The sequence below is a fragment of the Camelina sativa genome, chromosome 12 (assembly GCF_030686135.1).
Source record: "Camelina sativa cultivar CO46 ecotype springtype chromosome 12, ASM3068613v1".
Lineage (NCBI taxonomy): Eukaryota > Viridiplantae > Streptophyta > Magnoliopsida > Brassicales > Brassicaceae > Camelina > Camelina sativa.
In genome coordinates, this window is record NC_141891.1 from 6,989,561 (window position 1) to 7,017,184 (window position 27,624).

The 27,624-nt window shown below is 37.6% G+C and overlaps 10 protein-coding genes across 14 annotated transcripts; 5 read left to right on the top strand and 5 right to left on the bottom strand.

Moving 5' to 3' along the window:
* Nucleotides 1–115: 115 nt before the first annotated feature.
* LOC104730711 (GDSL esterase/lipase At4g26790) lies at nucleotides 116–2,268 on the bottom strand. 2 transcript variants are annotated; one of them, XM_010449907.3, is made up of 5 exons: nucleotides 1,999–2,268; nucleotides 1,726–1,877; nucleotides 1,256–1,647; nucleotides 630–1,119; nucleotides 116–533 (listed from the first exon to the last, which is right to left on the bottom strand). In XM_010449907.3, the coding sequence occupies exons 2-5, from the start codon at nucleotides 1,742–1,744 to the stop codon at nucleotides 340–342; spliced, it is 1,095 nt and encodes a 364-aa protein (XP_010448209.2). In that variant the 5' UTR covers nucleotides 1,745–1,877; nucleotides 1,999–2,268; the 3' UTR covers nucleotides 116–339. The 2 variants fall into 2 exon arrangements, with proteins under 2 accessions (XP_010448209.2, XP_087334669.1); XM_087478543.1 differs by lacking the exon at nucleotides 1,999–2,268 and having other exon boundaries at nucleotides 1,726–1,968.
* On the top strand, nucleotides 2,003–4,867 carry LOC104730712 (grpE protein homolog 2, mitochondrial). The gene is made up of 5 exons (XM_010449909.3): nucleotides 2,003–3,232; nucleotides 3,496–3,924; nucleotides 4,012–4,182; nucleotides 4,269–4,397; nucleotides 4,500–4,867. Exons 1-5 carry the CDS (start codon nucleotides 3,089–3,091, stop codon nucleotides 4,596–4,598), a joined length of 972 nt encoding a protein of 323 aa, XP_010448211.1. The 5' UTR covers nucleotides 2,003–3,088; the 3' UTR covers nucleotides 4,599–4,867.
* LOC104730713 (phosphatidate cytidylyltransferase 3) lies at nucleotides 4,806–7,581 on the bottom strand. Its single transcript, XM_010449911.3, has 11 exons — nucleotides 7,394–7,581; nucleotides 6,874–7,106; nucleotides 6,380–6,794; nucleotides 6,147–6,288; nucleotides 5,909–6,065; nucleotides 5,772–5,819; nucleotides 5,609–5,695; nucleotides 5,391–5,519; nucleotides 5,259–5,315; nucleotides 5,094–5,174; nucleotides 4,806–5,024 (listed from the first exon to the last, which is right to left on the bottom strand). Exons 2-11 carry the CDS (start codon nucleotides 7,075–7,077, stop codon nucleotides 4,935–4,937), a joined length of 1,410 nt encoding a protein of 469 aa, XP_010448213.1. The 5' UTR covers nucleotides 7,078–7,106; nucleotides 7,394–7,581; the 3' UTR covers nucleotides 4,806–4,934.
* Nucleotides 7,582–7,733: 152 nt separating this feature from the next.
* On the top strand, nucleotides 7,734–11,002 carry LOC104730714 (65-kDa microtubule-associated protein 2). Its single transcript, XM_010449912.3, has 10 exons — nucleotides 7,734–7,966; nucleotides 8,294–8,379; nucleotides 8,470–8,673; nucleotides 8,754–8,999; nucleotides 9,092–9,307; nucleotides 9,465–9,620; nucleotides 9,701–10,012; nucleotides 10,106–10,193; nucleotides 10,276–10,424; nucleotides 10,507–11,002. The coding sequence occupies exons 2-10, from the start codon at nucleotides 8,308–8,310 to the stop codon at nucleotides 10,798–10,800; spliced, it is 1,737 nt and encodes a 578-aa protein (XP_010448214.1). The 5' UTR covers nucleotides 7,734–7,966; nucleotides 8,294–8,307; the 3' UTR covers nucleotides 10,801–11,002.
* Nucleotides 11,003–11,214: 212 nt separating this feature from the next.
* Nucleotides 11,215–13,967, top strand: LOC104730715 (protein HOMOLOG OF MAMMALIAN LYST-INTERACTING PROTEIN 5). Its single transcript, XM_010449913.3, has 6 exons — nucleotides 11,215–11,434; nucleotides 11,609–11,709; nucleotides 12,091–12,200; nucleotides 12,448–12,523; nucleotides 12,645–12,788; nucleotides 13,095–13,967. Exons 1-6 carry the CDS (start codon nucleotides 11,341–11,343, stop codon nucleotides 13,833–13,835), a joined length of 1,266 nt encoding a protein of 421 aa, XP_010448215.1. The 5' UTR covers nucleotides 11,215–11,340; the 3' UTR covers nucleotides 13,836–13,967.
* A 435-nt stretch (nucleotides 13,968–14,402) lies between these two features.
* LOC104730716 (peroxygenase 1-like) lies at nucleotides 14,403–16,186 on the top strand. The gene is made up of 6 exons (XM_010449914.3): nucleotides 14,403–14,585; nucleotides 14,957–15,106; nucleotides 15,206–15,291; nucleotides 15,422–15,516; nucleotides 15,591–15,716; nucleotides 15,813–16,186. The coding sequence occupies exons 1-6, from the start codon at nucleotides 14,468–14,470 to the stop codon at nucleotides 15,973–15,975; spliced, it is 738 nt and encodes a 245-aa protein (XP_010448216.1). The 5' UTR covers nucleotides 14,403–14,467; the 3' UTR covers nucleotides 15,976–16,186.
* LOC104730718 (uncharacterized) lies at nucleotides 16,128–17,402 on the bottom strand. 2 transcript variants are annotated; one of them, XM_010449916.2, is made up of 2 exons: nucleotides 16,628–17,402; nucleotides 16,128–16,556 (listed from the first exon to the last, which is right to left on the bottom strand). In XM_010449916.2, the coding sequence occupies exon 1, from the start codon at nucleotides 17,324–17,326 to the stop codon at nucleotides 16,631–16,633; it is 696 nt and encodes a 231-aa protein (XP_010448218.2). In that variant the 5' UTR covers nucleotides 17,327–17,402; the 3' UTR covers nucleotides 16,128–16,556; nucleotides 16,628–16,630. The 2 variants fall into 2 exon arrangements, with proteins under 2 accessions (XP_010448218.2, XP_010448219.2); XM_010449917.3 differs by having other exon boundaries at nucleotides 16,128–16,547; nucleotides 16,628–17,377.
* On the top strand, nucleotides 16,692–19,894 carry LOC104730717 (serine/threonine-protein phosphatase PP-X isozyme 1). The gene is made up of 8 exons (XM_010449915.3): nucleotides 16,692–17,883; nucleotides 18,210–18,362; nucleotides 18,474–18,536; nucleotides 18,620–18,705; nucleotides 18,801–18,876; nucleotides 18,961–19,229; nucleotides 19,335–19,413; nucleotides 19,496–19,894. Exons 1-8 carry the CDS (start codon nucleotides 17,743–17,745, stop codon nucleotides 19,544–19,546), a joined length of 918 nt encoding a protein of 305 aa, XP_010448217.1. The 5' UTR covers nucleotides 16,692–17,742; the 3' UTR covers nucleotides 19,547–19,894.
* Nucleotides 19,895–20,017: 123 nt separating this feature from the next.
* LOC104730720 (V-type proton ATPase subunit e2) lies at nucleotides 20,018–21,695 on the bottom strand. Of its 2 annotated transcripts, none has more exons than XM_010449918.2 (4): nucleotides 21,451–21,695; nucleotides 21,227–21,352; nucleotides 20,785–20,832; nucleotides 20,018–20,362 (listed from the first exon to the last, which is right to left on the bottom strand). In XM_010449918.2, exons 2-4 carry the CDS (start codon nucleotides 21,322–21,324, stop codon nucleotides 20,296–20,298), a joined length of 213 nt encoding a protein of 70 aa, XP_010448220.2. In that variant the 5' UTR covers nucleotides 21,325–21,352; nucleotides 21,451–21,695; the 3' UTR covers nucleotides 20,018–20,295. The 2 variants fall into 2 exon arrangements, with proteins under 2 accessions (XP_010448220.2, XP_010448221.2); XM_010449919.3 differs by having other exon boundaries at nucleotides 21,227–21,363; nucleotides 21,451–21,574.
* Nucleotides 21,696–23,466: 1,771 nt separating this feature from the next.
* Nucleotides 23,467–27,458, bottom strand: LOC104730721 (DNA topoisomerase 1 alpha-like). 2 transcript variants are annotated; one of them, XM_010449920.3, is made up of 14 exons: nucleotides 26,598–27,458; nucleotides 26,323–26,493; nucleotides 26,067–26,135; nucleotides 25,925–25,984; nucleotides 25,693–25,787; nucleotides 25,443–25,596; nucleotides 25,235–25,360; nucleotides 25,060–25,140; nucleotides 24,842–24,932; nucleotides 24,618–24,751; nucleotides 24,316–24,474; nucleotides 24,106–24,209; nucleotides 23,840–24,008; nucleotides 23,467–23,736 (listed from the first exon to the last, which is right to left on the bottom strand). In XM_010449920.3, exons 1-14 carry the CDS (start codon nucleotides 27,432–27,434, stop codon nucleotides 23,668–23,670), a joined length of 2,319 nt encoding a protein of 772 aa, XP_010448222.2. In that variant the 5' UTR covers nucleotides 27,435–27,458; the 3' UTR covers nucleotides 23,467–23,667. The 2 variants fall into 2 exon arrangements, with proteins under 2 accessions (XP_010448222.2, XP_087334717.1); XM_087478591.1 differs by lacking the exons at nucleotides 25,235–25,360; nucleotides 25,443–25,596; nucleotides 25,693–25,787; ... (2 more) ...; nucleotides 26,323–26,493; nucleotides 26,598–27,458 and having other exon boundaries at nucleotides 25,060–25,232.
* Between the last annotated feature and the right edge of the window lie 166 nt (nucleotides 27,459–27,624).

The window sequence follows — 27,624 nt, forward strand, 5'->3', positions numbered from 1 at the left end:
AATGTTGCATTCGTCCTCCTCTATAGTCCTCTTTTGGAATCAGATGGTAATACCAAGAGATACTCTAAATTGTGGAATACATTGAAATATATATGTGTTTTTGGTTTATGCATTATGAGTCTAACAGTTTGATCTGATTCATCTTTATATAATATCACAGCAGCATCTATTAAGTAGTTACATGAACATAAAGTAAGAAAAATGGTTTCTTTTACAACAATCTGGAAGCTTGATTTTTGACTGATATCAAGAAACTTAATGACAACTGTTTTATGTTTTAGAAGAAAGAATGTAGTATGTTTAAATATTGTGCCTGGTGGTATGGACCTTTCTTATCTATCAGTGAAACCGAGACAAGTCGTACTTCAGAATATGGCTTGCTACGATTCCGTTTGTCTTCTCTGATGGGTGAAATGAGTCCCAAAATACATATTTGCTCGCATCAGAACAAGTGAATGGGTTCATTTTATCACACAAGTAGCTCATCTCATAGTATCCTGTTCCGCAGCATGCACTCCTTACATTTTCAAAACCTGCAATGCATTTAATTTATTATCAGAAATATTCTTGATTTGAGAGCCTTATCTCTTTGCAGGATTATAGTGGTTGGGAAAAGCTTTTGTACTAACCGAATGCTTCAGGGTGGTTTAGGATTTCTGAAACCAGATCATACGGATTTGAAAACACAAGCTGGAGTCCGTCAAGTTCTTTGTTCAACTTGGAGACTTTTTCATTCATCTTGGTGTTGAAATCTCTAGCCACTTTGTTGTATTCTTGGATGCATTTGCTTCCATAAAAGATCTGAGTTGTTCTTTCCAAGGGCAAGCATCCAAAAGGAGAGAGTCCTGAATAAGACATCTTCCGAGCTCCGAGTCTGTAAATATCTTTCACGAAATCTCCTGCGATACCTATCAGGAAGTCTTGGTACTCACTCACAGAGTACTTCCTCAACTTACGGGGAAGAAGATAGTAATTCTCCAGGAAATCGTTGGTTCCGATACTAATTAGGTATAGTGACTCCTTAATAATCTCATTAGCTTTCTCTTCACCTAAGTAGCTTCTTAGCCTGGTCTGGTATTCTTTGTAGTACTCCACTTCCTTCCAAAGCGGCATCACAGACTTTAGAGAAGTCATGACATTTAAATAAATAAAAAACATGTCAGTTTTAGCTTAACTAGGAGTATGAAATCTAATTTCACTACTATTAGGACATATATAAGTTTTAAGACATATGAGTATGCTTGACTTGACTTACTAACACAGAAGAGGTTGCATTGTCTAAGCCGGTACCAGCTGAAGCGAAACAGACACCAGTGGCAAAGTCTACGATGTTGTATTCTGGATCTAGGTAGGCAGGGACTGCGTTCTTGAGTCCCAAACCTTCAGAAATGAAATCTGGTGCAATCCGACCGTTTGAGAATCTCCCGGTTGCTTTGCCATCTAAGTAATCTCGGCCATACGGCTGGAAGTTACTTTTTAGAACTGTAGAAATCTGGTTGTTGTTTCCTGAATCCACGGTGGAGTCCCCAAATACGATAAGTGCAAGAACTTTCGCACTTGTTTCAGGTACCATCACCAAGAGCTGAGCTGTGAGCACCAAGAACGCAAGAACTCTGTTTCGCAGCATGCTTTTACACAAGTTTGTTTCTGCAAAACAAGAACCTCACGATTTGATTGGGAAGAAACAAATGGATCAAGCATTTAAAGTTGGAGAAAGAGAGGTACCTTCTATCGAACCTGGCATAAAAAGATTTCGATTTGTGTAGTAGTTAATAGGCTAGGCCCTTTATTAGATGATGCTTATTAAATACTCTTTAGTCTGATTTGTCTCTGTATGTTTTTGGCCATCAGAGAGTTAGTTGAGGTGAGTAATGGAGCTGAAAATGATTTGAGAGTTTCTTTATTAGTTTTACAGCAGAGGGCCGTATTTATAGCTACTTAAAAGAGAGAGACAGACAAGCCAGAATTACTTAAAAAGTAGAGAAGGATTCTTCATACCCTTGCATGCTTCAGATATATGTAACGCATCTTCCTTTTTTACCGGGTTCACGCACAATGCTCTAGTCTCTCTTCTCGTCTCTTTTACTCCAATATATATCTTTTTTTTTTTGGGTTGCAGACAGAGACTTCAGTCTAAAGATTGTTTGCACTTAGTCAAGCAAAAGCTTTAAATCTCGGAAGCTACAATGGAGTCTTATTTGATTAAAATCTGAGATATTTTGTGAAACTCTGTTGCACGTTTCAGGGCTTTTTAGTTCAACCATAGTTGTGGTTGTTGCAACGACAAGACAATAACAAGTAACGGCAAGAAAGCGTCTCTCATGCGTCAAATGTGACATTGGCCAAAAAGTAACTTTAAATTTGTTTAGTCTCAACCAAAGCTCATATTTATTGTTCAACTTTTTTGTTTTGTTTGTTTGTCTCTTAAAAAAAGCTATAGATGTGGGCTAGCTTCCCATTGACAGGTGTGTTCTAACTTCTAACACAGGTTTGCGTTTTTGAATTAACGAGAATAGTACAAGGTAAAAACAAAAGAAATGTAATACTCCTATAGGCTATATTAGCCCAATTAAGAGTTGTTGAATTATAGATAAGTAAGTAGTTGAACATTAAATTTTTCACATTCTCCCATCCAAATGAAGTCAAATCTACACAACCTCTATAATTTTTTACTTGAGTAGTTAGTATATGAGAAACATACTATTGTAGTATTGTACTACTATTTGTTCTGATTAAGTAGGTGTAGGACTAATATGCCCAATCAGGACCAGGAGTACGGTGGACTGTGTCTGTCCCAAAAAATACAAGTGCCTTTTCTTTCTTTCTAGAGACTTCTCAAATTGCTATATTGAGTATTGACGATATTACCCTCACTGACTCGCCGGATCAAATCAGTCAGTCTCAGCCACACCGCTCGTGCATCGGTAAGGGTATTTACGTAAATTGCCAAAAAACCCCAAAGTGAGAATTGTGTATTCTCTTCTCCACCAAGCACGGCTGTGTGTGCCTCTGCAATTTCCTCAATTCAATTACATTTCGATTCGATTCTCTTCTCTACTCATCTTGATCTCTGATTGTCTCCCCCGTCATGTTGGTTTCGAGAATCTTGTCGCGAGTTTCCCGCAGCGCGGGTTTGCGCTCCTCTCTCTCCGCCGTCACTCTTCAGACGAGGAACCAGACTCCTATCTTTTCGAGTCGGTATCACTCCCTCGTTCGCGACTACTCACACAAGGTTTGATTTTTGACTCAAATTTCATCACTTTCCTTGCCGAATTTAGATTCAGGGTTTTGTTAGGGTTTAAGGGTTTCTCCTATCTGACCTCAATTCAGTGTTTTATAGAAATGATGTTTCCTTGATCTCATGTGGTTTGAATTTTCAGATGTATGTGTAAATGAGTTGATGCTCTTTCGTTTCTGCCTTAGATTTCGATAGGGTGTTTGCTTTGATTCATTTCACTGAGATTTATCCATTTCGCATCGTTTTGTTGGGGGCAGCTTGTTCCAGCTCAGGTTTCTCTGGATTCGTTTGCACTTCAAAGGTTCTCTTTTGCTTCATCTACCTCGCCTGAATCAGATGAGAAGAAAAGCAACACTGAAGCAAGTGAAGAGAAAGCTACAGCCGAGGCAAATGAATCAGGAATTGACTCTGAATCGAAAGATCCTGTGACTGGTTCTGCAGAAAGTAAGCGGAAAAGTGCTAAACGAGCTGCTGCATCTTCTAGTTCAGATTCTGAGAGTGATGGTGATGAGTTGTCAGCGGATGATTTGGTGAAGCTCCTAGCTGAGAAGGAAGTGCTACTGTCTGAAAAGGATGAACAGATTAAGCAAATGAAAGATAAAGTTCTTCGTACTTACGCTGAGATGGAGAATGTCATGGACAGAACAAGACGTGATGCTGAAAACACCAAAAAGTATGCCGTACAGGTTAGTCTGCTACTAGAACTTGGTTTGCTGCTTTTTACTTCCAATAATAGTTTGCTTAAGTTACATATGTACACTATATGTATGCAGAATTTTGCGAAGAGCCTTTTGGATGTGGCGGATAATCTCGGAAGAGCTTCTTCGGTTGTCAAAGAAAGCTTCTCAAAGCTTGACACGTCGAAAGAAGATTCGACTGGAGCTACTCCATTATTAAAGACCCTTTTAGAAGGAGTGGAGATGACTGAGAAACAGCTAGCTGAGGTAAATATCAACTTATGTAGTTATTAGACCTTTAAGTTAAGCAATGGAGATGAGACCGGTTAAATTAAATCTGTGTGCTACTGCAGGTATTTAAGAAATTTGGTATGGAGAAGTATGATCCTACAAACGAGCCGTTTGATCCAAACAGACATAACGCAGTGTTCCAAGTCCCTGACCCTTCTAAGCCAGAAGGCACAGTTGCTCATGTCTTGAAGGTAAATATTTAAAGTTTGCTCAATTCTTTCTCTCTTTTTTTATTCCATATTGTATTATAGTCTTAAAAACCAATTAGTAACTATGGGTGTCTATATGTGCAGTATGGATACACGCTCTATGATAGAGTTATAAGACCAGCTGAGGTCGGTGTTACCCAGGGAGGAGAGAGCGAAGAAGAAAAGAAAGAGTCTGATGCTTAAGAAAAAGTTAGTTGGTTTTCATAAATTTTGCTACGGTTCTATGTTTCGAGTTCATGAACATCTTCTCGAGACTTTTGAGTCATAGTTTTCTCTTGTGGTTTGGTTATTCATTAGATGAACAAAGATCTCGCATAAGTTGCTGGACATGGCATTTGCAGGAGAAATCCTGCTTCTGTGTCCGTTTCCTCGATCTCCCTGAAGCTTTAATTGCATGGGGAAATACAATTTTACAGTTTTAATTGATTAATCTGATACAAATTATGGTTTTACATGGTCTGATACAACCAGAAGCTAACCAAAGGGAAAGAAGCTGAAAACAGAGTCACCCTCATTTCTTTAAAACATCCCCTCTAACTTATCTTGAAGAATCTCTCCGAGCTTTACATAAAGCATTTTCTGCTCCTCATGTCCCAGACCCCTTGATATCTGCAGGTATAATACAATCAAATATTTACAATGCCTCTTACGTTATTTTAAGTGAATTATAATTCTAACCTGGTCTAGGATCATCTCGACGCTGTACTGATTTACAATGAACGAATGGATGTAGATGTATGCGAAAAACGACATAACATTCTGTTGAGGCAACAAGATTGGGTTAAAACTATGAAAAATCATCATATTTCATCTGTTGTCAATGTCAATCTTAGTGGGTCTTACTTGGCAATCCATTCTATCTGTAAATCCTCCATGTCCTGGTATGCTGTCTCCGAAATCCTGTCAAAGCGACAAAACCAAGTTAAGATTCGCTCTGTGGAAACAAAACCTTCTGAATGTTTGAAATTGTCTAACCTTGATCTTGAAAGCTCTTTTGAAACCGCTTGCGAAGAAACCACCAAAAGGTGCTATAGCGGATGCGAATAGACCGAAATAGAAAGCATGCCATTGGACAGGCAGAATCGAGATCTCTTTCCATGGAGACTGTTAAGCAACAGAGTTCAGTTTCAACAAAGACTTATACAAGACAACATCGTTGTCTAGTTCTCATGAAAAGGTACTAAATTGCTTACATATGGAGCAATCCAAGAGGGCAATGAGTAATACTCTGGCCTGAAGAGAGGGCCTGGGTCACAATGAAGCCAACCAGTCGAAAAATCCTGCAAAAGATGTAACATAACGATTAAGTAAAGGCCAAGACGAAAACATCGCAATGGAGACTTCATTTTTGGTTACCTTCCTTGGACATGTAAGCCATTGGAATTGGCCTAAGACATTTGCAAACTGTTGTAAGAAGCATATACTCTATCAGTCTTGAGACAAAAAGAAAGGGTTACAAGTATAGGGATCAAATGATTTAAGATGATTATTACAAAAAACGCAGAGATTATGGTTGCTACAGATGCTCCAACGTAACCTTCCCATGTTTTCTTTGGAGACAACTTGATGAGCGGAGTTTTCCCGAAATAGAAACCGAAGAAATAAGCCGCTACATCGTTCATAGCAATAACCGCTGCTGGCATAAGAAACCTGCATATATTTTTATCCATTTTAGAAGCAAGAAGTTTAGGACCCGGGGAAAACGACTTGTTACATTTGAATCCATATTACCAGAAGATGCCTTCAAATATATTGGCAACGATGAAAGAAGATTGAGCAAGCACAACGATAAGGATCATATGTGTCCAAGCGTATTGCCCAAACTGATACCTATACGTCTTCTTCTTCAACGTAAGGATAAACCATATGAAACCTTAATGGAAATGAAACTGTTAGCAAATTTCAGAAATGTGAGTGATGTTGATGAAGAAGAAGAATGAGAAGAAAGAAACACACACACAAACCTGAAATGTACAAGAAGTACCAAATAATCATCTGGTACTTGATTAGACCACTCACAAGCTTGTAGATAAATCTGTCTGAAGAAACAGTGTTCACAAGCTGCTGTTGAAGTATACGTCCATAGACAAACAACATAGCCGTGAAGAAGAAGTGCCAATTCAAGAGTCTGAAACCAGGTAAGCGACGCTCTTCATGAGCTCTTCTGAGAAGAAAGAAGAGCTCTCTAGCCATGAATATCTGTATAACCACAACCATAGCCCAGATGTAGAGATGGCCCATGTAGATTATAAACATAACTCCACCGAGCATCCAGAGAGATGAGCATGTCCTTATCCACATTGATTGGTACTTGTTCCTATCACCAAGCAACAAATTGCTTACTCTGCTTACATTGCTTCTGTTCACCTCAGCTAAATTCTGAAAAAGACAATCAAATCAATTCAAGAAATCTCAAGAAATTGAACCAGAAAAAGAGCGTTTGACGTTATATAGATACCTCGCTTGATCGCCTGCGGTGGCGAATGCGGGCAGTGGGAGAGCTAGGAGCATAATTGTAATCCCTTGGTGAATTAGGAATGTTGGGGTAATGGTTATCTCTCTGGTTACTACTCATTCGAGAGGTAGGTGTATTAGTCTGGCTATTCTCCCTCAGCTTTCTAATTCGTGGAGAATGTGGATTGAGATCTTTCTCCCTTGCCATCGAGATCTATAGGCAAGTGCTCTCAGTTCCTTAAGGATTATTTTAAATCAGTCAACGATGATGATTTGAGTTTCTTGTATTTTCAAAATGTCACGTCTTAATGAGCACAAACATATTCAAAAGAGATAACTTGCGTAACAAGCATTAACAGAGGATTTAGATTGAATGTGTAAAAGCCTATAAATCTAAATGATGATGTATCAAAGCACAACAAAGATGTCATATTCAATAAAAGTTACATTTTGACCAACACATTCGATTGGTTAGAAACAAATGGGATACAAGAGTTGCAAATGAAAGAGAAGGATGAACTTACAAAAGTGAAGCTTCTGGATAAATGTGGTATAGGATGATAGAGATGAATGAAAATAAGAATGTGAAGAATCTCTAAGGTGAGGGGGAAGAAGAAGGAGGGAGAGAGGTGGTGGATGAGAGCACCTATATTACTTTATTAGCGGTGAGTTCAATCATTTTTGCCGAATTAGAAAAACCAGAATTACAAATAAACTATTCATGTCGCGCTACTCACGTTTATATAGGAATGAACGACACGTATCATTTAAACTACTATTTGGGCTGGGTCGTTTATTTCAGAAAGCCCATAATAAGTAAGGCCCTTTACATGATGAGTCAACGAGGGGTCATCACTCATCAGTGCGCTCACCTTTTTTGTAGTTGTAGTGTTTTTATCTCATTAATTATTGAGTTCCGTAAAGTGGGACCCATTTCTCCCGTTTCCCAACCTCCATAACCATAGTTTTTGAGATTTCTCTGTTTCCTATGCTTTCTCTCTCACCATCACAGTGACTTTTCATCGGAGAGCTTCAGATCTAAAAAGAGAGGACGATTAAAAAAGGAAACACTAAACTAGGATTCAATATCGATTTCGGTAAGAAAGCCATCTTCTTCTACTGCTTGATTCGTTTAGTTTCAAGGCATTGACTCTTTTACTTTCTTTTTTTGACTGTTTGAGTTCTTGCTTTGCTTTTATATCACCAATGCAGCAGCAATGCTCGTCTTTGCTTAAGTTTCATCTTATACTGCTTTCTTTTTCTTGTTAAAGAGCTTCACCATTCTTGCATTTTTGGGTCTTGCTTAAGGGTTTGGTTCCGAGGTTCAAATGCTGTTTCTGATTCAATTGGGTTTCCGATAAAGATTGCAACTTTGTTTTCTTTTAGCGTATTTTTAGCTAAAGGGTTCTCTTTTATTGTTGTAGGAAACCTTCTAATAATGGCAGTGACGGAAACTGAGAATCCTCTCGTTGGAGAAATTACTTGTGGCACTTTACTACAGAAGTTGCAGGTAAATTTTGCAACATACACAACACAACCTAGCCTTTGTAGTAGTAGTAGTATGGTTCCAAGAAATCAATGGTTACACTTTCTTTTATAGGAAATATGGGATGAAGTTGGTGAGAGTGATGAGGAACGAGACAAACTGCTTCTTCAGATTGAGGAAGAGTGTCTCAATGTTTACAAAAAGAAGGTTGAGCTGGCTGCAAAATCTCGCGCAGAGCTTCTTCAGACCTTGTCTGATGCCACTGTCGAACTTTCCAATCTCACATCTGCTCTAGGGGAAAAGAGCTACATTGATATTGTAAGTAACTTCACGTCTAGCAGTGGATTGAGATTATTAGATGGTTACAGGATGATTCATTGTCTTTGTATCGATTGCAGCCAGATAAGAGTTCAGGGACGATCAAAGAACAGCTTTCTGCAATAGCACCTGCTCTTGAACAACTTTGGCAACAGAAAGAGGAAAGGGTCCGGGCGTTCTCTGATGTACAATCACAGATTCAGAAGATATGTGAAGAGATTGCTGGCGGTTTGAATAATGGGCCTCATGTTGTTGACGAGTCTGACTTGTCGCTTAAGAGATTAGATGACTTCCAGAGGAAACTCCAAGAGCTTCAGAAGGAGAAGGTAAAGTGTTTGTTTGGATATGGTGATGTGTGGTTTATGTTTGCCTTATTATTAGTTCAGGTCAGAACTAAAACTGCTCTATGTTTTGGCAGAGTGATAGGTTACAGAAAGTGCTCGAGTTTGTGAGCACGGTGCATGATCTGTGTGCCGTCCTTGGTTTAGATTTCTTAAGCACTGTCACTGAAGTTCATCCGAGCTTAGATGAGGCTAATGGTGTTCAAACCAAGAGCATTAGCAATGAAACACTTGCCAGGTTGGCTAAGACTGTCTTGACTCTTAAAGAAGATAAGATGCAAAGACTTAAAAAGGTTAGTCAAATTCATGGTCAGTTAGGCTGGACATATGTTGAAATCCCTTTATAGTTCAACTATTGAATATCAAACTGATGGATGAATTTGAAGTTTGATAAGTTGTGCTGAAACTCTCTTGTTTGTGGATTTCAATAATGGATCTTGGTTTGTTCAGCTTCAAGAGCTAGCTACTCAGCTAACTGATCTGTGGAATCTGATGGATACTCCTGATGAGGAAAGGGAGCTTTTTGACCATGTTACCTGTCATATCTCAGCTTCAGTTCATGAAGTGACTGTTTCTGGTGCTCTAGCACTTGATCTGATTGAGCAGGTATTGTAAAACTCATAATGTTACCGATCAATGAATATGATAAGTAACTGTTTTTAAACAAATCCTGTGAACTCTTGAAGGCTGAGGTGGAAGTGGATAGGCTTGACCAACTGAAATCCAGCAGAATGAAGGAAATTGCATTCAAGAAGCAAACCGAGCTTGAGGAGATATATGCTCGAGCTCACATAGAAGTGAAACCAGAGGTTGTACGTGAGAGGATCATGTCGTTGATTGATGCTGGAAATACTGAACCTTCTGAACTACTCGCTGACATGGATAGCCAGATCGCAAAGGCTAAGGAAGAAGCCTTTAGTAGAAAAGAAATTTTGGACCGAGTTGAGAAATGGATGTCAGCTTGTGAGGAAGAGAGCTGGCTCGAAGACTACAACCGAGTATGTTAACATTGGCAATGATATTGAATACATTATTAAAAAAACAGAAGTTTCAGTGTGATGATTCTTTTGGATTTTGTTCTTGAATAACAGGATCAGAACAGGTATAGTGCAAGCCGAGGTGCGCATTTGAATCTCAAGAGAGCTGAGAAAGCCCGGATTCTGGTCAGCAAGATTACCGGTAATTTCTGAGGTTCTCCCTGATCTGTTACACATGAAACTAAACCGAGACTGAAGGATATATCCTGTTTTGTTTGTGCAAGCAATGGTTGACACATTGGTTACTAAAACCCGGGCATGGGAAGAGGATAACAGTATGTCTTTTGAGTACGATGGCGTTCCTCTGCTCGCCATGCTAGATGAATACACTATGCTTAGGCAAGAACGAGAAGATGAGAAGCGGAGACTGAAAGTAAGTTTTAAGCATCCTGTGATAATCTGATTGTTGAACCTGATTTCTTATAAACTAATATTTGCCTTATTATTATTATCAGGAACAGAAAAAGCAGCAAGAACAGCCACACACAGATCAAGACTCGGCCTTCGGGTCTAAACCAAGCCCTGCAAGACCCATCAGTTCCAAGAAACCAGTGGGAACACGAGCTAACGGAGGAGGGCTCAACGAAACTCCTATAAGGCGTTTATCTATGAACTCAAGCCAGAACGGAAGCAAGTCCAAGAGAGACAGTCTCAACAAGATAGCTTCTCCTTCGAACCTTGTAGCAACTACGAAAGAGGATGCTGCATCTCCAGTTTCTCGTGCTGATCCAGTTATGGCCTCACCGTGACAATATCAAAGAGAGTTGAAGTGCTTACTTACACTTTTTGTTAGTTGCTAATTGGGAGTGAGTGATGTCTAAGAAACAAAACACCTAAAAACAAGACAAAGACATTGAGAGTAGAATGTTACATAGATGTTTATGTCTCTGTATTCATTAACTCAATTTTTTAATCTTTCAGAAATGTCGTAGTGAAGCTTCTTTGGTAGCATGACTAATGTGAAGTGACTGGTTTGGTGAATGGAAAATACAGGGTTCTATTTGAAGTTATTATAGTTATATCTGGGCAAAATCGTAATAAACATTGGGGTGTAAATCTAATAAAATTAATAATGGTTGTGAAGAGATGTAAATATTAGAGAACTTCGAGGGGTTTTCTGCAAGAAGGTTTAGGACTTCACTACGGCGCCGTTTCTAGTTTGCAATCCGAATCAGGGGATTTTGTCCCAATCAGAAGCGCGTTAATATCAGGAAAATTTCTTCAACTGTTCTCCTCATTAAGACATTAATAACAATAGGAGAAGAGAACAGTTGAAGAAGAAAGAATCTATGTCGAACGCAAACGAACCAGCGAGGACTCTTCTGCCTTACCTGCAACGAGCTGACGAGTTGCAGAAGCATGAACCACTTGTTGCTTATTACTGTGCGTTCCGTTTTTTTTTTCTTATTTATTTATGTAACCTAGCATAAACCTAGATGATGATCGAGTTCTGCGATTGATTTTTATGATCTATCTGTTCTTCGTTTTGTATTTTTTTAATTAAGACTTGTTTTGGTGTTGTAATCGCAATTGATTTGGGTGTGGGTGATTGATTAGGTCGGCTATATGCCATGGAGCGAGGATTGAAGATTCCGCAGAGCGAGAGAACTAAGACCACCAATTCGATTCTCATGTCTCTCATTAATCAACTCGAAAAGGTCCCCTCCTTTAACTTTCTTAATTCTGATTTTTTTCTGATTTATTTCATCTGTCTATCTTAGGATTAATTCTTAGTAGTTTTCATCATCTGATTGATTTTATTATATCGTTATATGTTGTCTGTTTGCTAAGGAGGCTTTAAGTCTAAACATAGCTTAGGTTGGTTCACGTTATTGGGAAAACGCATGTGTAAGCAAGAACACTTATGGTGAAATAGTTTATTCTTGGATTTATTTATAACCAGCTATGATGATCCACCTTATCATATGTGTTCTTATCTATAGTGTAACGTCTACGTGATCATATTTATGACAGATTTTATGAGTCAATTTCTTGACTGGTTTCAGTTTTTTTTTGGTCATGTTTTTGTGTAACTACAGGATAAGAAATCATTGAACCTGTCCCCAGATGACAATATGCATGTGGAGGGGTTTGCACTAAGTGTCTTTGCTAAGGCGGACAAGCAGGATCGTGCAGGAAGAGCCGACTTGTAAGTTTTTTTTGGCTTTCTTATTTCTGATTTTTATATTGAATGGCTCTCTCTCTACTAATGTTAGGGTTACCGTCAACACTATTTCAATGAGTCGAATTATCCCGTTTCCGTAGATTCATTCTTTGTCTAGTATTAGTTCAGTTGCATTCCACTATTTTATTAGTGTTAACACCTGCATTCACGTGACTCCCTTACAGAAGCTTGTGATGGATTTTCCATATTAACTCTGTTGTTTTTGTGACAGGGGCACTGCCAAAACCTTTTATGCCGCAAGCATCTTCTTTGAAATTCTGAGTCAGTTTGGTGCGGTACCTCCTGATGTGAGTTCCAACTTTTTTAGTTCACTTTACAGTTAAACATCTCAAATCAAAACCTCGCACCTTAATAGGCGGCTGTATTAGGTGATTGACATATTTATATGTAATGGCTTCCAATTGACAGATAGAACAGAAACAGAAGTATGCTGTTTGGAAGGCTGCTGACATAAGGAAAGCCATTAAAGAAGGAAGAAAGCCCACTCCAGGTGACCCTGTTGATAATGAAGATGATTTATCCATCCCATCAAGCGGTCCTAGTGGCTCCTATGTAAGTTTCTCTTCTTCGCAGTTTTATGGTTTTGGAATATCTGAATATTAGCCTACCGTGTACTATGTCCCATAAATCAAAGAATGTGGTGCGGACGCATATCTTCATAGAACTTACATCACGCTGATCATATAATCTAGCTAGAGACACACAAATCTGCACCCAACTGTCTACTTCTAGATCTTTGCTGTATCAACTGTCGTAACACTATGATAGAACACAATTATTATCTTAGAGAAATTTTAAGCCATGAACATCTGCATCAACTTAATTTACTTATCATTTGTGTATGTTTATCATCTACAGGATCTCGATGCCAGTGCTTCCAACATAACAAGTCATCATAAATCAGAGCCTGATTCATCCCATGATTCAAATGATGATTCTAGCCATCATCACTTCCCTGAAGTACCACAACACCCTCTACCTCCCAGGTTTTATGACACTCCTAAAAACGATTATCCCACAGATGTGCCGCCTCCACCACCGTCTTCTTACCCTTCCAACGATCACCTTCCTCCTCCCTCAGGACCATCAGACTCCCCTTACCAGCAGCATCCTTACAACCATCAACCATATCACCAAGACCCGCCACAACACATGCCGCCACCACAAAACTACCCATCTCATGAGACTTCTCCAAATTCTCTCCCTAATTTCCAATCATATCCTAGTTTTAGTGAAAGCACCCTCCCATCCACTTCTCCGCACTACCCCTCTCACTACCAAAACCCAGAACCTTACTATTCTTCCCCGCATTCTGCACCTGCTCCTTCTTCCACAAGCTTCTCATCTGCTCCTCCTCCTCCGCCTTACTCATCAAACGGACGTGTCAATGTCGCTCCGGTGCTAGATCCTTCACCGAGTCCAGCTCAGAAGTACCATTACGACAGCAGCAGCTACCAGCCAGGGCCTGAGAAGATTGCAGAGGCACACAAGGCTGCTAGATTCGCTGTGGGAGCTTTGGCTTTCGATGAAGTCTCGACTGCTGTGGAACATTTGAAGAAGTCACTCGAGTACCTAACAAATCCATCAGCCGGTCATTGAGTTTTATATTTAATCTATGAAACTTGGTGTTAACTTGTGTGCGTGTGTTTGGTTATTAACTTTTCAGGCTCAGACTTCTTGTACAAAAGAAATTGTGTGAAGTTTTCTTAATACATTATGAACTTTTCTCTACAACTTCGTATATATACTAGTACTAGCACAAAACTGTATATCATGGAGTTCCAATGAGCAGAGCTCGAAATTGAATATTTTCTTCTGTTTCTCTTCATAGAGAGTGAGTATTGAACACGCACTAGAGTAGCGAGTGGTGTTAGAACTCGAAGTTGGGCCTTCAATAAAAACACAGAGGCCCAATACATTGTTTGCGTTGAGGTTAGTAATCTCAGATTACTGATTTTAGCGGGCAGACAAGAAAAGAAAGAGTGATGAAACATGGAAGCAAACGTGTCGTCAGAGTCATGTCAAGTGTAAGACAGAGGAAGAGAGAAGAGAGGTGCGTCAAGGACAAGAAAAGAGATGTCAATCGCTGCTTTCATCGGCGCGTGCATGTTCGCCACGCACATCAATCAAACCAATTCTTATTAGTATACCACCTCATTACTCTTTCACTAAAACACACATATACATTGCACTCAGTCTAGATAGATAGAGATAAAGAGATAGAGAGAGAGATGGGTACGAAAACGGAGATGATGGAGAGAGACGCAATGGCTACGGTGGCTCCTTACGCGCCGGTCACTTACCATCGCCGTGCTCGTGTTGACCTGGATGATAGACTTCCTAAACCTTGTAACACATTTTTCTTTACTTCCATTTCTATCCTTAATTGTAGTCAATACTCATATACATAACATACATTGATATATACATAGATGGTTGAACTAAACAAACCCTTGTGGATATAACTAAGGACTAACCAGTAACCAACCCCCAAACTTTTGAATACAATTATAATCACGTGTATTCATGATCTTCTTATATATAGGTGTCGCTCAATAAACTATATAGACATCTATGAATTTTTAAAATGATACGTATATGATAGTAATGAATGTATTAACACACATGCACATGCATATTCGGATATTCCACATACACATACCTGTTTTGTTTCCTAGATATGCAGATTAATGTATTATGTATGTATGGAATGCGTGTAGATATGCCGAGAGCATTGCAAGCACCAGACAGAGAACATCCTTACGGAACCCCAGGCCACAAGAATTACGGACTTAGTGTTCTTCAGCAACATGTCGCCTTCTTTGATATCGATGATAATGGCATCATCTACCCTTGGGAGACCTACTCTGGTATATATATATATATGTCTATATAGGTTATATAGATATTTCAGTTTCATCTTTTCTCGTTAGTATATATATGAAACTTTGATTCCAACGTGTGATTAGGACTGCGAATGCTTGGTTTCAATATCATCGGGTCGCTTATAATAGCCGCGGTTATCAACTTGGCCCTTAGCTATGCTACTCTTCCGGTAACACCTCTCATCCTCATCTGACATATATCACAAATCTTTATTGATTGTACTCCAGACTCGGAAATTTTTGTATTCAATCAGGCTAGATCGATGCTCGTTTTGTTAAGTATTTGTCTTGATCATGCAGGGGTGGTTACCTTCACCGTTCTTCCCTATATACATACACAACATACACAAGTCAAAGCATGGAAGTGACTCGCAAACATATGACAATGAAGGAAGGTGAGTGACCATTATATTGAAAAAGAATCGGTTAGTTGATAGAAAATATGATGTTTGATGCATATGGTTTTCAGGTTTATGCCGGTGAATCTTGAGTTGATATTTAGCAAATATGCAAAAACCTTGCCAGACAAGTTGAGTCTTGGGGAACTATGGGACATGACAGAAGGAAATCGTGATGCTTGGGACATTTTCGGATGGTACAATTGCTGCATATATATAAGCCTCCTTTTTTCACCCTTAAATTAGTTTATGGAATGAATGCAGTAAACTAGAGCATTAATTGTATGTATTAGGATTGCTGGCAAAGTGGAGTGGGGACTCTTGTACTTGCTAGCGAGGGATGAAGAAGGGTTTTTGTCAAAAGAAGCAATTAGGCGGTGTTTCGATGGCAGCTTGTTCGAGTACTGCGCCAAGATCTACGCTGGTATCAGTGAAGATAAGACAGCATACTACTAAAAGGTATCCACGATGAATGAAGGTTCGGGTAGTAGTATGGACTTTTGTCTAAGAGATCTATGTTTGTTTTTCGTCTTTCCAAATCTGTATGGTTCAAGTATACGTTGCAGCTTATATAGAAAAGCTTGTGTGTTTTGTTGCGTTAGTCTCTGTTTGTATCAACCTTTTTTTCAACTTCAAAGCAATACATACAACTGAAACTGTAATGAAATATATGTGCACATAATCTTTAGAGTCTTAAAACAAAAAGAAATCTGCTTGTACATGTTATTAACCGATCAGAATTAACTATTTTCCAGAAGAATGAGTCAATGATATGTTGCTTAGCTCCAATAGTACATTTGAGCTGAGCCTCCGACACAGTTGCATGTATAACCCCACTAAACTCTTCAAAAGTTGTAGAAAGTTCTTTACTTGTTAGCAAAGCACCAAGATTCCTAAGAAATTTTTAGATCAGAACCTAACTTCAAAGAGAAGATATCGAAAGATTTTGTTGATCTTTGAATTCGCAAGAAACATTGCAGCTTCCATCAACTGTGTTGCTCTATAGCATTCAAAACAAGTATGGTCTACTGAACCTCCTGCACAAATACACACATCATCAACTATGTTTCATTGCAATCAAAAGAGAGCAATGGAAGATAAAACACACCAATCATGTAGGAGAGTCTTGAACTTGGAAAAGTATACTAGTCCTTTTGGATCCTTCTAGAGTTACATTGGCAACATCAACAACCTTCGAATTAGTAAACAACTTAGAAACGTCTCTAACTTCGTCTCCACCACATTCATCAACCGCAACCACACAAAACCCACCACCTCTCACAGTCCTCTCCATCTCCTCCACAAACCTCCACGGGAACAGAGCTTCTTCAAGATGCGCCGTGAACTCAAAATCAAAAACACCGTCAAAATACGGAAGGTTATGAGGATCAGCTCTTTTCACAATCGGAACCGAATCCACCAACTCAACCGCGGTCACATCAGCTAATCCGATCTGAGAAAGCGCCATCGGAGCGTGTCCTGCGCCGGCGGAGAGACAGAGAGCTTTGGTTTGATTCTGAAGAAATCCGAGATCGCGAAACCGAAGGAAGTAATCGGAGAAGGATGAGAGACGCGATTTCCAAGCTTTTGATGACCAGGTTCTATCGTTCTTCTTGTGGAGAGGAAGATGCTGACGTGGCGATGAATCGCAGGTGGATCTCGGGAAATGCGTATGAGATCTCGACGGTGCTTCTGGTGAAATACAAGTTTTAGGCGTCTGGAGAATCATCATCACCATTATCACTGTTCCGATGCTTAAGAACGCGACTGATACTTTGTTCAGCATTTTCTCGACGTTTCTCTCCATCGTCGTCCGTCGCCGATCATCAACCCCAGTCTCCGATCGATTTGGGACTCTGCCATTATCTAATGTGAATAGGCCCAACTTAGGCCCATAAAGAGGGGTTGGATTAGAATATTAATTTTAAGAAATTGAGGGCGAGTGTACAATTTTATAAAAGAAGTGGGGTGGTTTTAAATATAATCTAAAGCATAAGGAGGGAAAAAGAATAAACACTCACTCCTGCGGAGAGGAAGCAAAGACCTCTCTCTCTCCTGGGGAAGAAGACGACGAACTAACCAACAATTCGAGAGTAGTGAATTTTTCCAGTGAAGAGGGTTTGATTGATTTCTTCTGATTTCATTGGATTAAGGATCGTTTCCGGTGGTTGAAGAGGAATTAGAAGGAAGAAGAGAAGAGGGGAGGAGAAGAGAGGTTGAAAAATGTCAGACCTAGATCGGCAGATAGAGCAGCTGAAGCGATGCGAACCATTGATCGAATCGGAGGTGAAGGCTCTTTGCCTCAAAGCCATGGAAATTCTTGTTGAAGAGAGTAATGTTCAAAGAGTTGATGCCCCTGTCACTGTAAGTTCTTGCTTTCTCGATCTGGGATTCGGAATTAATCTCCCAATTAAATAGAAAGAATTGGTTTTATTGTGTCTTGGAAGTAGTATTACGAGGTTGTAATCAAGAAACTTGAAGAAACTGGGCGCGGGTGATTTTGGGTCTTTGAAATTTGGTTCGTGACGTTTTGTGAACGAATTGTTTTGTTTTTGTTTCCCATTGTTACAAGTAGAAAGATTTCAAGGGCAGTGAAGTTACAGCATTGAGAAGTTAGAGTAGATACCATTGATGTGTTTACGATTAGATTAGCAAGAAATGCTAATTCTTGGAATTTTCTCTTGGAATAGTTATGTGGTGACATCCATGGGCAGTTCTATGACATGATGGAGCTTTTCAAAGTTGGGGGTGATTGCCCTAAGACCAACTATTTGTTTATGGGAGATTTTGTTGATCGTGGATATTATTCAGTTGAGACATTTCTACTTCTACTCGCACTCAAGGTATAACTCTTAGGACTGTGTTTTACTTTGTTGTGGACCTGTGGTTTATGTGATTCTGTTTTTAAGTCGGTTTTTAGAATCACTTAAGTGGGTTGCTTTGATATACTTTAGGTTAGATATCCAGATCGCATAACTCTCATCAGAGGAAACCACGAAAGCAGGCAGATCACACAGGTGAGTGCAGTCTCATTGAAATTTTCGATTTTATGTGTTTAACTGTATGTATTCAGACTATTCACACAGTCTGCTTTTAGTAGGTTTATGGATTTTATGATGAGTGTCTGCGTAAATATGGCTCTGTGAATGTCTGGAAATACTGCACTGACATCTTTGACTACATGAGGTACTCACAGCAGCATTCTACTCTATTTTTGTTAGGTTTTTTTGGTTCTCTTTCGAATGAACTGACTCCTTAATCTGTCTTTTTATGTACAAAAGTCTTTCAGCTGTTGTTGAGAACAAGATATTCTGTGTTCATGGTGGTCTCTCTCCAGCTATTATGACTCTTGACCAGGTTAATTGAGAGTTCTCTCTACTGATATAATAAGAAGTTTCCACCTAGAATGAGTTAACTGACGAATCCCTACATATATGGCAGATCAGGACGATTGACCGGAAGCAAGAAGTTCCACATGATGGTGCCATGTGTGACCTCCTATGGTCTGATCCTGAAGATATTGTTGATGGATGGGGATTGAGCCCTCGTGGTGCTGGATTTCTTTTTGGTGGCAGTGTTGTCACGTCTTTTAACCACACAAACAACATAGACTACATAGCCCGAGCCCATCAACTAGTTATGGAGGGTTACAAATGGATGTTCGATAGCCAGATTGTGACGGTGTGGTCAGCCCCGAATTACTGTTACAGGTAAATAAAATTCTCAGAGCTGTCTGTTTCAGTCTATGTATCTTGACGATCTTCTTTCCTTTTAGCTTGAGTTTTGCATTTACTCCTATTTTAACTATGCTCCAGATGTGGCAATGTGGCTTCGATTCTAGAGCTCGATGAGAATCTGAATAAAGAATTCCGTGTGTTTGATGCAGCCCAGCAGGTATGACCCATTTAGTAATATGTTACTTCCCATTCTGGTTCCCTGTGAGCAGATCAGTAGACTGACACATATCTAAATGCAGGACTCGAGAGGGCCACCTGCCAAAAAACCTGCCCCTGATTACTTCCTGTAAGGGGCAAAGCTTCCAAAACCCTATTCCCAAAGTAGAACTAGCATGGATTCAACACCGTTCGTTCAGTGTTTAAGTCGAGGTGCAGAAGAATATACACTACAATTGTTTCGGGGGAGTTCCACTTAGTTCACAAGGACTGGTCGAACTGGGTTTGTCTAAAAAAGATACTGTTGTTTCCGGATTTGGTGTAACTGTAGGCCAAAGAGTGTGTTTGTGCAATGGTAGTTAAGAGAGTGATTTTTTCCTGATTCAAGTTTGTATTTTCTTAGGAGATATATAAAGACCGCAGGCAGTTTTGAAGCTCACAATTACTTCAATAGAATTTCACAGGGAACCATTAGGACAAAATATGACAGGCATGTCAGATACAAATTTTTTCAGGCTTGGATTCTTGGCGTTTGATTTGAACTTGCCAAGAACAGTAAGAAAATCACAAAATTACGAAATTACTTGGTAGTAGATTATGGGAAATGGCGAATATTCTTCCAGATATTTATTTCATCAACAATACACTCACTCATTTAGTATGGTCTTTGAGTTATAAAGACTGTTTTAAGAATTGAATGAGACAAAAGATTTAACAGTAAAGAGGGGAAAAGTATAGTTGTTCCAAACCGCGATAAGAATTACAAAGGGGAAAACAAATATGTTTGAAGAAGATACAGGAAGAGCAGCGGGGCTCTTACTCAAATTTGTGCATAGGTTTCCTAGTTTGAGAACATGGGTTTCTTGTTTGAGTAGAATGTTTTCTACTCTACCTCGCTTAGGATAGGAACAATGAGAGGCTTCATCTGCGCAATGTATACAATTGCCCACCTGCCAATGCAAAGAAACAGAAACGATGACAATGAATCAATCGCATATCAGGACACTTTTGCTCGCAGCAGATAGTAGAAAACTAATAGTGTTCAAGTTGTGTGAAAATTTCTCTCAACGTGAAAACTAGTTCATTGACTTAAGATAAGTAGTAACAGATAAATGACTGATGTCCACCTTGAACTGTCGAGATATTTATTACATTGTTCTAACCACAAAAGAACTGGAAGTAGTGAAGCCTAGAAAGATCTATCTCTTGATGCTTAATGTTGATCAAGGTTGGGAAACAATATCAAACAAGAGAGGGGTTGGACAAAAACAAGAGGCCGGATACAAAAAACAGAGAGGATGAACCATGAAACAAAACGCAAAGCAATGGCTAGCAATGAAGGAAAAAAATAGTGCAACAAACATAAACTTACATCATCCAGCAGCAGACGGTGGCAGTGATGACCAAAGTAAGATGTAGCCTGTTTCATGAAAAACAAAAAACAAAGACTTGATATTTGCTCTGACGAAGAAGAATGGTTATCAAATATATATATATATATCTATCTCCAAGCAAAGAAGTAGGAAACTATTTGGACGGATGAATTAACAAGGCAGACAATATTTATAAACCACTTTTTTTTCCAGCACAAGAGTTTAATTACAATTGTGACTCTACTACTTGTTCATATAGAACAAATTCAGAAAAAAAAAAAAATAATTAGAAGAGTTAGTGAACCGATTTGGTCTACCAATTATCGAATCTAAGCAAGCGCAATTCGAGCAACTCAATTGTTACCGGAACTGCGGAAAATAAACCTTGACGAAGCAATCAATCAAACGAGAAGAAGCAAAAGATCACAAATTAAAACATACAGATTGGTGGAGGGGCCTTTGTTAAAGCAGATTCTAGTGCAGATTGAAGCAATGATGCCTACGACTGCGAATATTAGGGATGTTACAAGAAAAGCCATGTCTGGTCGGTCGTCCGGAGAGATAATCCTGCGATGTGACTTTTTAGGTTACAAAAAAAATCACATAGCGATCCGGGAGAATCCGATTGAAACAAGATAGAGAGAGAAGGTGTGCAAAGATCTTACAGATTGAAATGAAGCTCCTCGAGGATGATCAAGGATCGTATTCGTGCCTAGTGATCTCCTCTTGTGTCTCTCTGAAAGCCCAGATTTTGTCAGGGGCAATTTTGGCTTTTGTTATATCTATTTTGCGTGACACATGTCGTCGATTCTGTTAAAACCTCGAATTTTTTTTTTTACGCCAATTTTTACATTTTTGCGTACTTTACTTTTTACATGTACGATGAACCTCTCTTTTTACTTTCTTTGTTGGGATATTTCTAAGAATATACCAAATTATATAAAAAAATTGAAACACTCATTGTTATAATTATTTGATAACTACACTTTTTAAAACAAAAATTGATTGAGTAAAAAAAAAAAAAAACAAAAATTGACAAAAATACCATTTTCTTTAGTAAACATTAAATAACCAAAATTCGTTATTAATTATAATTAATAAAAATATTTAAAAATATATTATTAAAGTAATTAACTGAAAATAATTTTAAAAATAATTTAAAAGAAAATTCGTAATTTAGTTAATTAAAATTAATAATAAAATATTTTAGCTGTATTTAAAATAATAAATACTTAATATTTTTTGAATAAATAAAAAAATTAAAAGTAATTTTGTTTATATGATTTAAATTAAAGTTTGCTCAAAAATAAGTATTTCAAGATTATATAATTTGTTATATATATATATATATATTAGACTTATTTCATTTAATGTTGATTATCTCTAAAATCGATTTTTTGAACTATAGATTTGTTTTTCTACTTATATTGAGTTAGTTATCTTCCCTATCAACTTATCTTACAATAGTTAACTTATATTATGTCTAGTCGATTTATAATATAGTTGATTTTTTAAACTGTTGACTTAATTTTTTTGTTCATTGATTTATATTTTTTTTTTTTGTTGATTTTTTAATTCATGGTAGACTTACTACATTCTATGTTGACTTATTAATAAAGTTGATATTTTAAACTGTTGATTTAAATTAATTTTGTCGATTTATTTTACTTTCTATCATCTTGTTTAAAAACTATAGACTTTTTTTTTTATTTGGTCGGTTTTTTGTATAGTCGACTTTTGATACTGTTGACGTATTTGTTTTGTTTGTTGATTTATATTGTTTTCGTTGATTTATTTAGTTTTAGTAGACTTCTTTAGTTTTATGTTAGCTTATTTATCTGGTTGATGTTTGGAACTGTCTGATTTATATTTTATTTGCGTCGATTTTTTTTTCTGACTTATATTGAAAGAGTGGATTTATTCTTTTTTTAACTGATTTTTTACATTGTTGACTTTTTGAACTGTTGTTTTTTAAAAAAAATTGACTACTTTTGATTATTTCTTTTAAATTAATAAATTTTAATAAAATATTAAAATTATTTAACTTATATTCAAATCTTAATTAAAATAAATAGTTTGAATTATACATATTTAATTAAAGTTTAATCTAAAATACATAGTGAAATAAATATTTTAAAAAACCAAATCAAATTTAAATCATTTTTATTATATAGCTGAAATTCGTAATTATTTAAATTTAATAATTTGTAATTTTATAATTAAATATGTAACTAACTTAAACAAATTTTAATCCTATATTTAAACTAATATTATCTAAAATCTAAACTAACTTAAATCCAGAAAAATAAATTCTAGTTAATCTTATTTTGATTTCATAAATTTAATGTTAGTTAGTAGTTAATATTATCTATAGTAAAATAATTCATTATTATCTAAAATTAATTTTAAAAGTACAAGTATCTCATTTAAAAAAAACATTATTTATTTATTTTGTTGTTGTTTTTAAAATCTTAATTGTTAATTAAGGGTAAAAAAGTTTTTTTGTGTATTAATTAAGATATTTTTCCAATACTTGAATAATTTAGTGTAAACTTCAAATTACTTATAAAAATTAGGATACACTATCAAATTAATCCTTCTTTCTTCTTGGAAAATTACACAGTCGAGAAATCATCACCTCTTCTTTTGTATATATAAAAAAAAAGAGCTGATCACGAATATTAAACATAAACTTAAGACAAAAATTTATTCAACTTCAGTTTTCTATGAACGTTTTAACATTTTTGTAGCATATATAACTGATATAAGAAACGAGGAACATCAATTACAAACAATTATTTTAGTTTTTTTTTTAATACGTATAGACTAGTGTAGCCTCTAGCCTGGTTGCTCTGTATGAGAAACTCGCAGCTGCTGCAGATTTAGAATGTGAAGTCAGGTTCTACGTCCATCGCCCACGCAAATTTCTCTAGAAGAGACTTGTTGAATATCTATATAAAATGAACCACCCATTAGAAAACATTATACAAGTAGATACTAGACAGACTCTCTGTTTTTTTGTTAGATCAATTTTTTGTAAGTTTTGTGTTTTACCTTTTCAATGGGTACTTCATGGCGTTTGCACCACGCTACCGTGATCCTAGGATCCATGTAATTGATCTTAGACGTCCCTAGCGCCACCGTTTTCAAATCCTCCTTTGTCTGCATGTCTCGTTCCATCTTCTCTATCTTCATCATCTGTTGAGCTATCTTCTTCTCCCACCTGAATGCCCATTTAACATCACACACAACCACATTTTTTAAGAGAGTGTCTTAATTTGTCTAGTAAGTGAGAAAGGAGGGTTTGTTTTTTATCTTACGCTTCTGGAGTTATGTTTCTCGTCTTCTTTCCATCTGCGCCTTCCAATGGAGCTTTTCCCTTTTTAGCTCTCTCCAGATTGGTTTTAAGTTCTTTTAGACCCTCCTGCATGTGTCAAAGATTAGATGATGCAAAATCAAGACAACTTTTCTTTTAAGTTTCATATTTTGGTTATCACATCTTGTATGTATATACGCAGATTAATTTTTACCTTAAGGTCTTTTATTTTTCCAGCCAATCTCTCGACTTGTGCACCGTGAGACTTTGAAACTGTACGCTGGTGATTACAAATGATGGCTACTTCCTTGTTTGCTTGCTGGTAAACTACTACTTTCTGCTTAACATCACCATCTCTGGTTTCTTGCCTCAACTGTTACAGCATCCAAACAGAACAAAACCGTCAAAATTGTAACACAAGACTAATTATATTACTTTATTAGTACAGATCATTTAGAAGAGCGAAATATTTGTGTTAATTAATAATTTTGGAAGTAAACAAGGTTTCAATCTTACCATTGTATCCAGCGTGATGGATGCATTGTAAGTACGGAATACTTTAGCAGTGAGGTCAGGCATAAGCTCCTTAAGATAAGCATTCAATTTGTGTGTGTCTAACTCATCAAAAAGATCGTCTGAATTGGATTTACCTGGATCATTTACAATTTAAACCAAGGATCAAGTTAAACCATGAGAAAATATTAAGTGTTTTAACACACAGAGTCAAGTCTATAACTCACCAGCCCGGAACTGTCCAATGGCTTTGTAAAGAGCAGGTTTAACCTCCACCGTATTCACATATTGGATTGAATCTTTACCAAGGAAGTCGAACTATATACACATTGGGAAAAAGACCAAAAGTTTGTGAGACTAACAAGTCTGTCAAGATTAAGAAAAGATTGCATAATGCATTATATTGACTTCAACAAAGTATGCTCATCATATATGCAATTGATACCTTTAACTTATTTGGAGGAACACACTCCACATTTCCTACTTTTAATGTACAACAACCAACTGTGTCCGCCTCATCATCACCCTACAAGAACAAAAAAAAAAAGTATGAGAACTTCTTTCTTCATATATACTCGTAAACATTCACTTAGGAAAAAGAGAAGAAGTTCATATATTACCTTCTCATTACCAGCTCTTAGTGCTAGTTTATCAATGAGATAGATAGCCACAGCTATCTGTCGCTTTGAAACATCCTTAGCAGTAAAATTTGTGGTGTATGATGCTCTTATATGGTCTATGTGGTCCTGAACTCAAAAACAAAAATTTGTAGCTAAGATAAGAAAAGTGTGATACAACCTTCCATCAAAATGAAAGCTGAACTATTACCTTAAGCTTCCTGGCTTTCTCGTACTTCTTCTTATCACTTTGGCCTTTCAGAGAACTGCTAGCTGACAATGAAACATACTTGAAACCTTGGTTTATAGGATCAGTCCAATAAGCTAGCCAGGTGACTGTGTCGTAATGCGTTACTCCTTTCCATCTGCAAATTAATTAAGTAGAAGCTAATCATTGTTAGTACGAGACTATAACATTTCCCACTTACTATTTTTCCCAAAGAAACATGGAAGAAGATAACCTTTCACCAGGGATGGGACATTCAGGGATAGGAGCATCTTTCCCAAGATTTAGAGTAACGTCACAAGGATGGATACGCTTTTTCAATTTTCCCATCTGCAAGAGATCAGGCCATATACTTGTTAATGAAAGCAAAACACACAACAATTGCACTACCATTGAAGGCACCAAACCCAAAATGCAACTTGTTAATGAACTATGCATGCAGAAAAAACAAAACAGTAGCTAGCAACCTTGGGATGATCTCCTCGACCACGAAATAGCCCAGGAGGTTCAACATTGAAATTTCCAACCTGAAAGAGAGAAGAACAAGTGAACAAGCCTAATCCCAAAAGATAGAGAGAACATTTAATAACAAGCTATGGGGAAGCTTACCTTCTCTTTGACACCGTCCACCACAGCCCACATATATTTCTCCTCCTTCTGTCTCGAAGCCTTTTTCACCTGCAGCACATCATTAAAGCTGTTACACTACATGCAGTCATAAACAGAAAACATAGAAAGTTGTAACTGAATTCATCCAAGCAACAAAACAAATTCAACTAAGATCTTCACCCTTAGACTAAGTCATGAGAAAAGCACATAATCCAATTAGGTGTAAGAATAACAAATATATTCTCGTTGAGTTTACCTTCTTCTGTTCCAAATGCCAATCATATATGGGGGTAAAGTCACAATCATCCAGCTTCTGTATCACATGATTCTTGCCAAGTAGTTGTCGCCAATCATTCCAAAAGTTCTCCCTAAATTGAGGTCTACTATAATAGTTTGTCTCCCTCAACACAGCAAACATCGTTGCAACCTATCAGTAAAAAAGAATCAAATCATCACATAAATGATAATGACAGAAGAAAACACTCAGAGATATGGACTAAGACACTGAGGGGATATGGATGGAGAGGTTACCTCTTCTTGCTCAGGAGATAAATTGACTGGCTTCCCCTTATATAGAATCTTCACCCCATGAATTTCATAAGGAGGTGGAAAAGTGACACCATTGTGTTCCAAAGTAGTCCATTTCTTTTTCCCATCGCCTGAAGGTAAGGATTTTGAAGACTTAGCATACTTAGAGTCCTTATTCACTTTCTTGGACTTGTTGCTCCTTGTCTTGGACGGAGGAGAAACTTTTCTTGTCACTTTGGACTTAGTAGCTGATGACGTAGAACTCTGTTTTCCTACTTTAGGCTTTGCAGGTGGTTTCTTACTATTGGAGGAATTTGATGACTTGATTCTCTTGGCAATTGGAACATCATCGTCATCGTCAGTCTCATCTTCGTTGGCAGACAATTGTTTAGCCTTCCTCTTATCACCTTGTTTTCCGGTTTTCAAAGAATCTTGTTTCATTGCAACTGACGTTGATGAAGATGATAACTTGAGCTTCTTCATGGAAGATTGATCTGCAGAACTGCCCTTCTCTAGAAGCCTCTTACCAGATACCTTGTTGGCCGCCGCCCCTTCGTTCTCAAGTGTGGAACTATTCTTTTCATCAGTAGAGTCTTGTTTACCATTCTTCTTTTGCAACCTTGACGCTATTGGAACCTCATCATCATCTGACTCATCTTGAACGATTTTACCTGGCCGCCTATTCAAAGGGGAATTCCTGAAAGTAATAGAGCTTAAAGGTCTAGCATCCTCAGAAACTCCGTTATTATGATTACTTCTCCTGAACGCTATAGGCTTATCATCATCGTCATCGCTATACCCATCATGCCGAGCCTCCGTGGCCATACCCAATGAGTTCATGTTAACAAGTACTCCGACCAAACTTAACTTCTGAGTAAGGAAATCCAAAAAAAAAAACAAAAATAGCAAGTGTCAGAGCTTCCAAATAAAGCAAAATTTTTGACTATGACTATTGCGACGACTACTACAGAGCTTTTAAATAAAGCAAAACATAACCACCAGGGGCCAATGCAAACATTTTTCATCATAG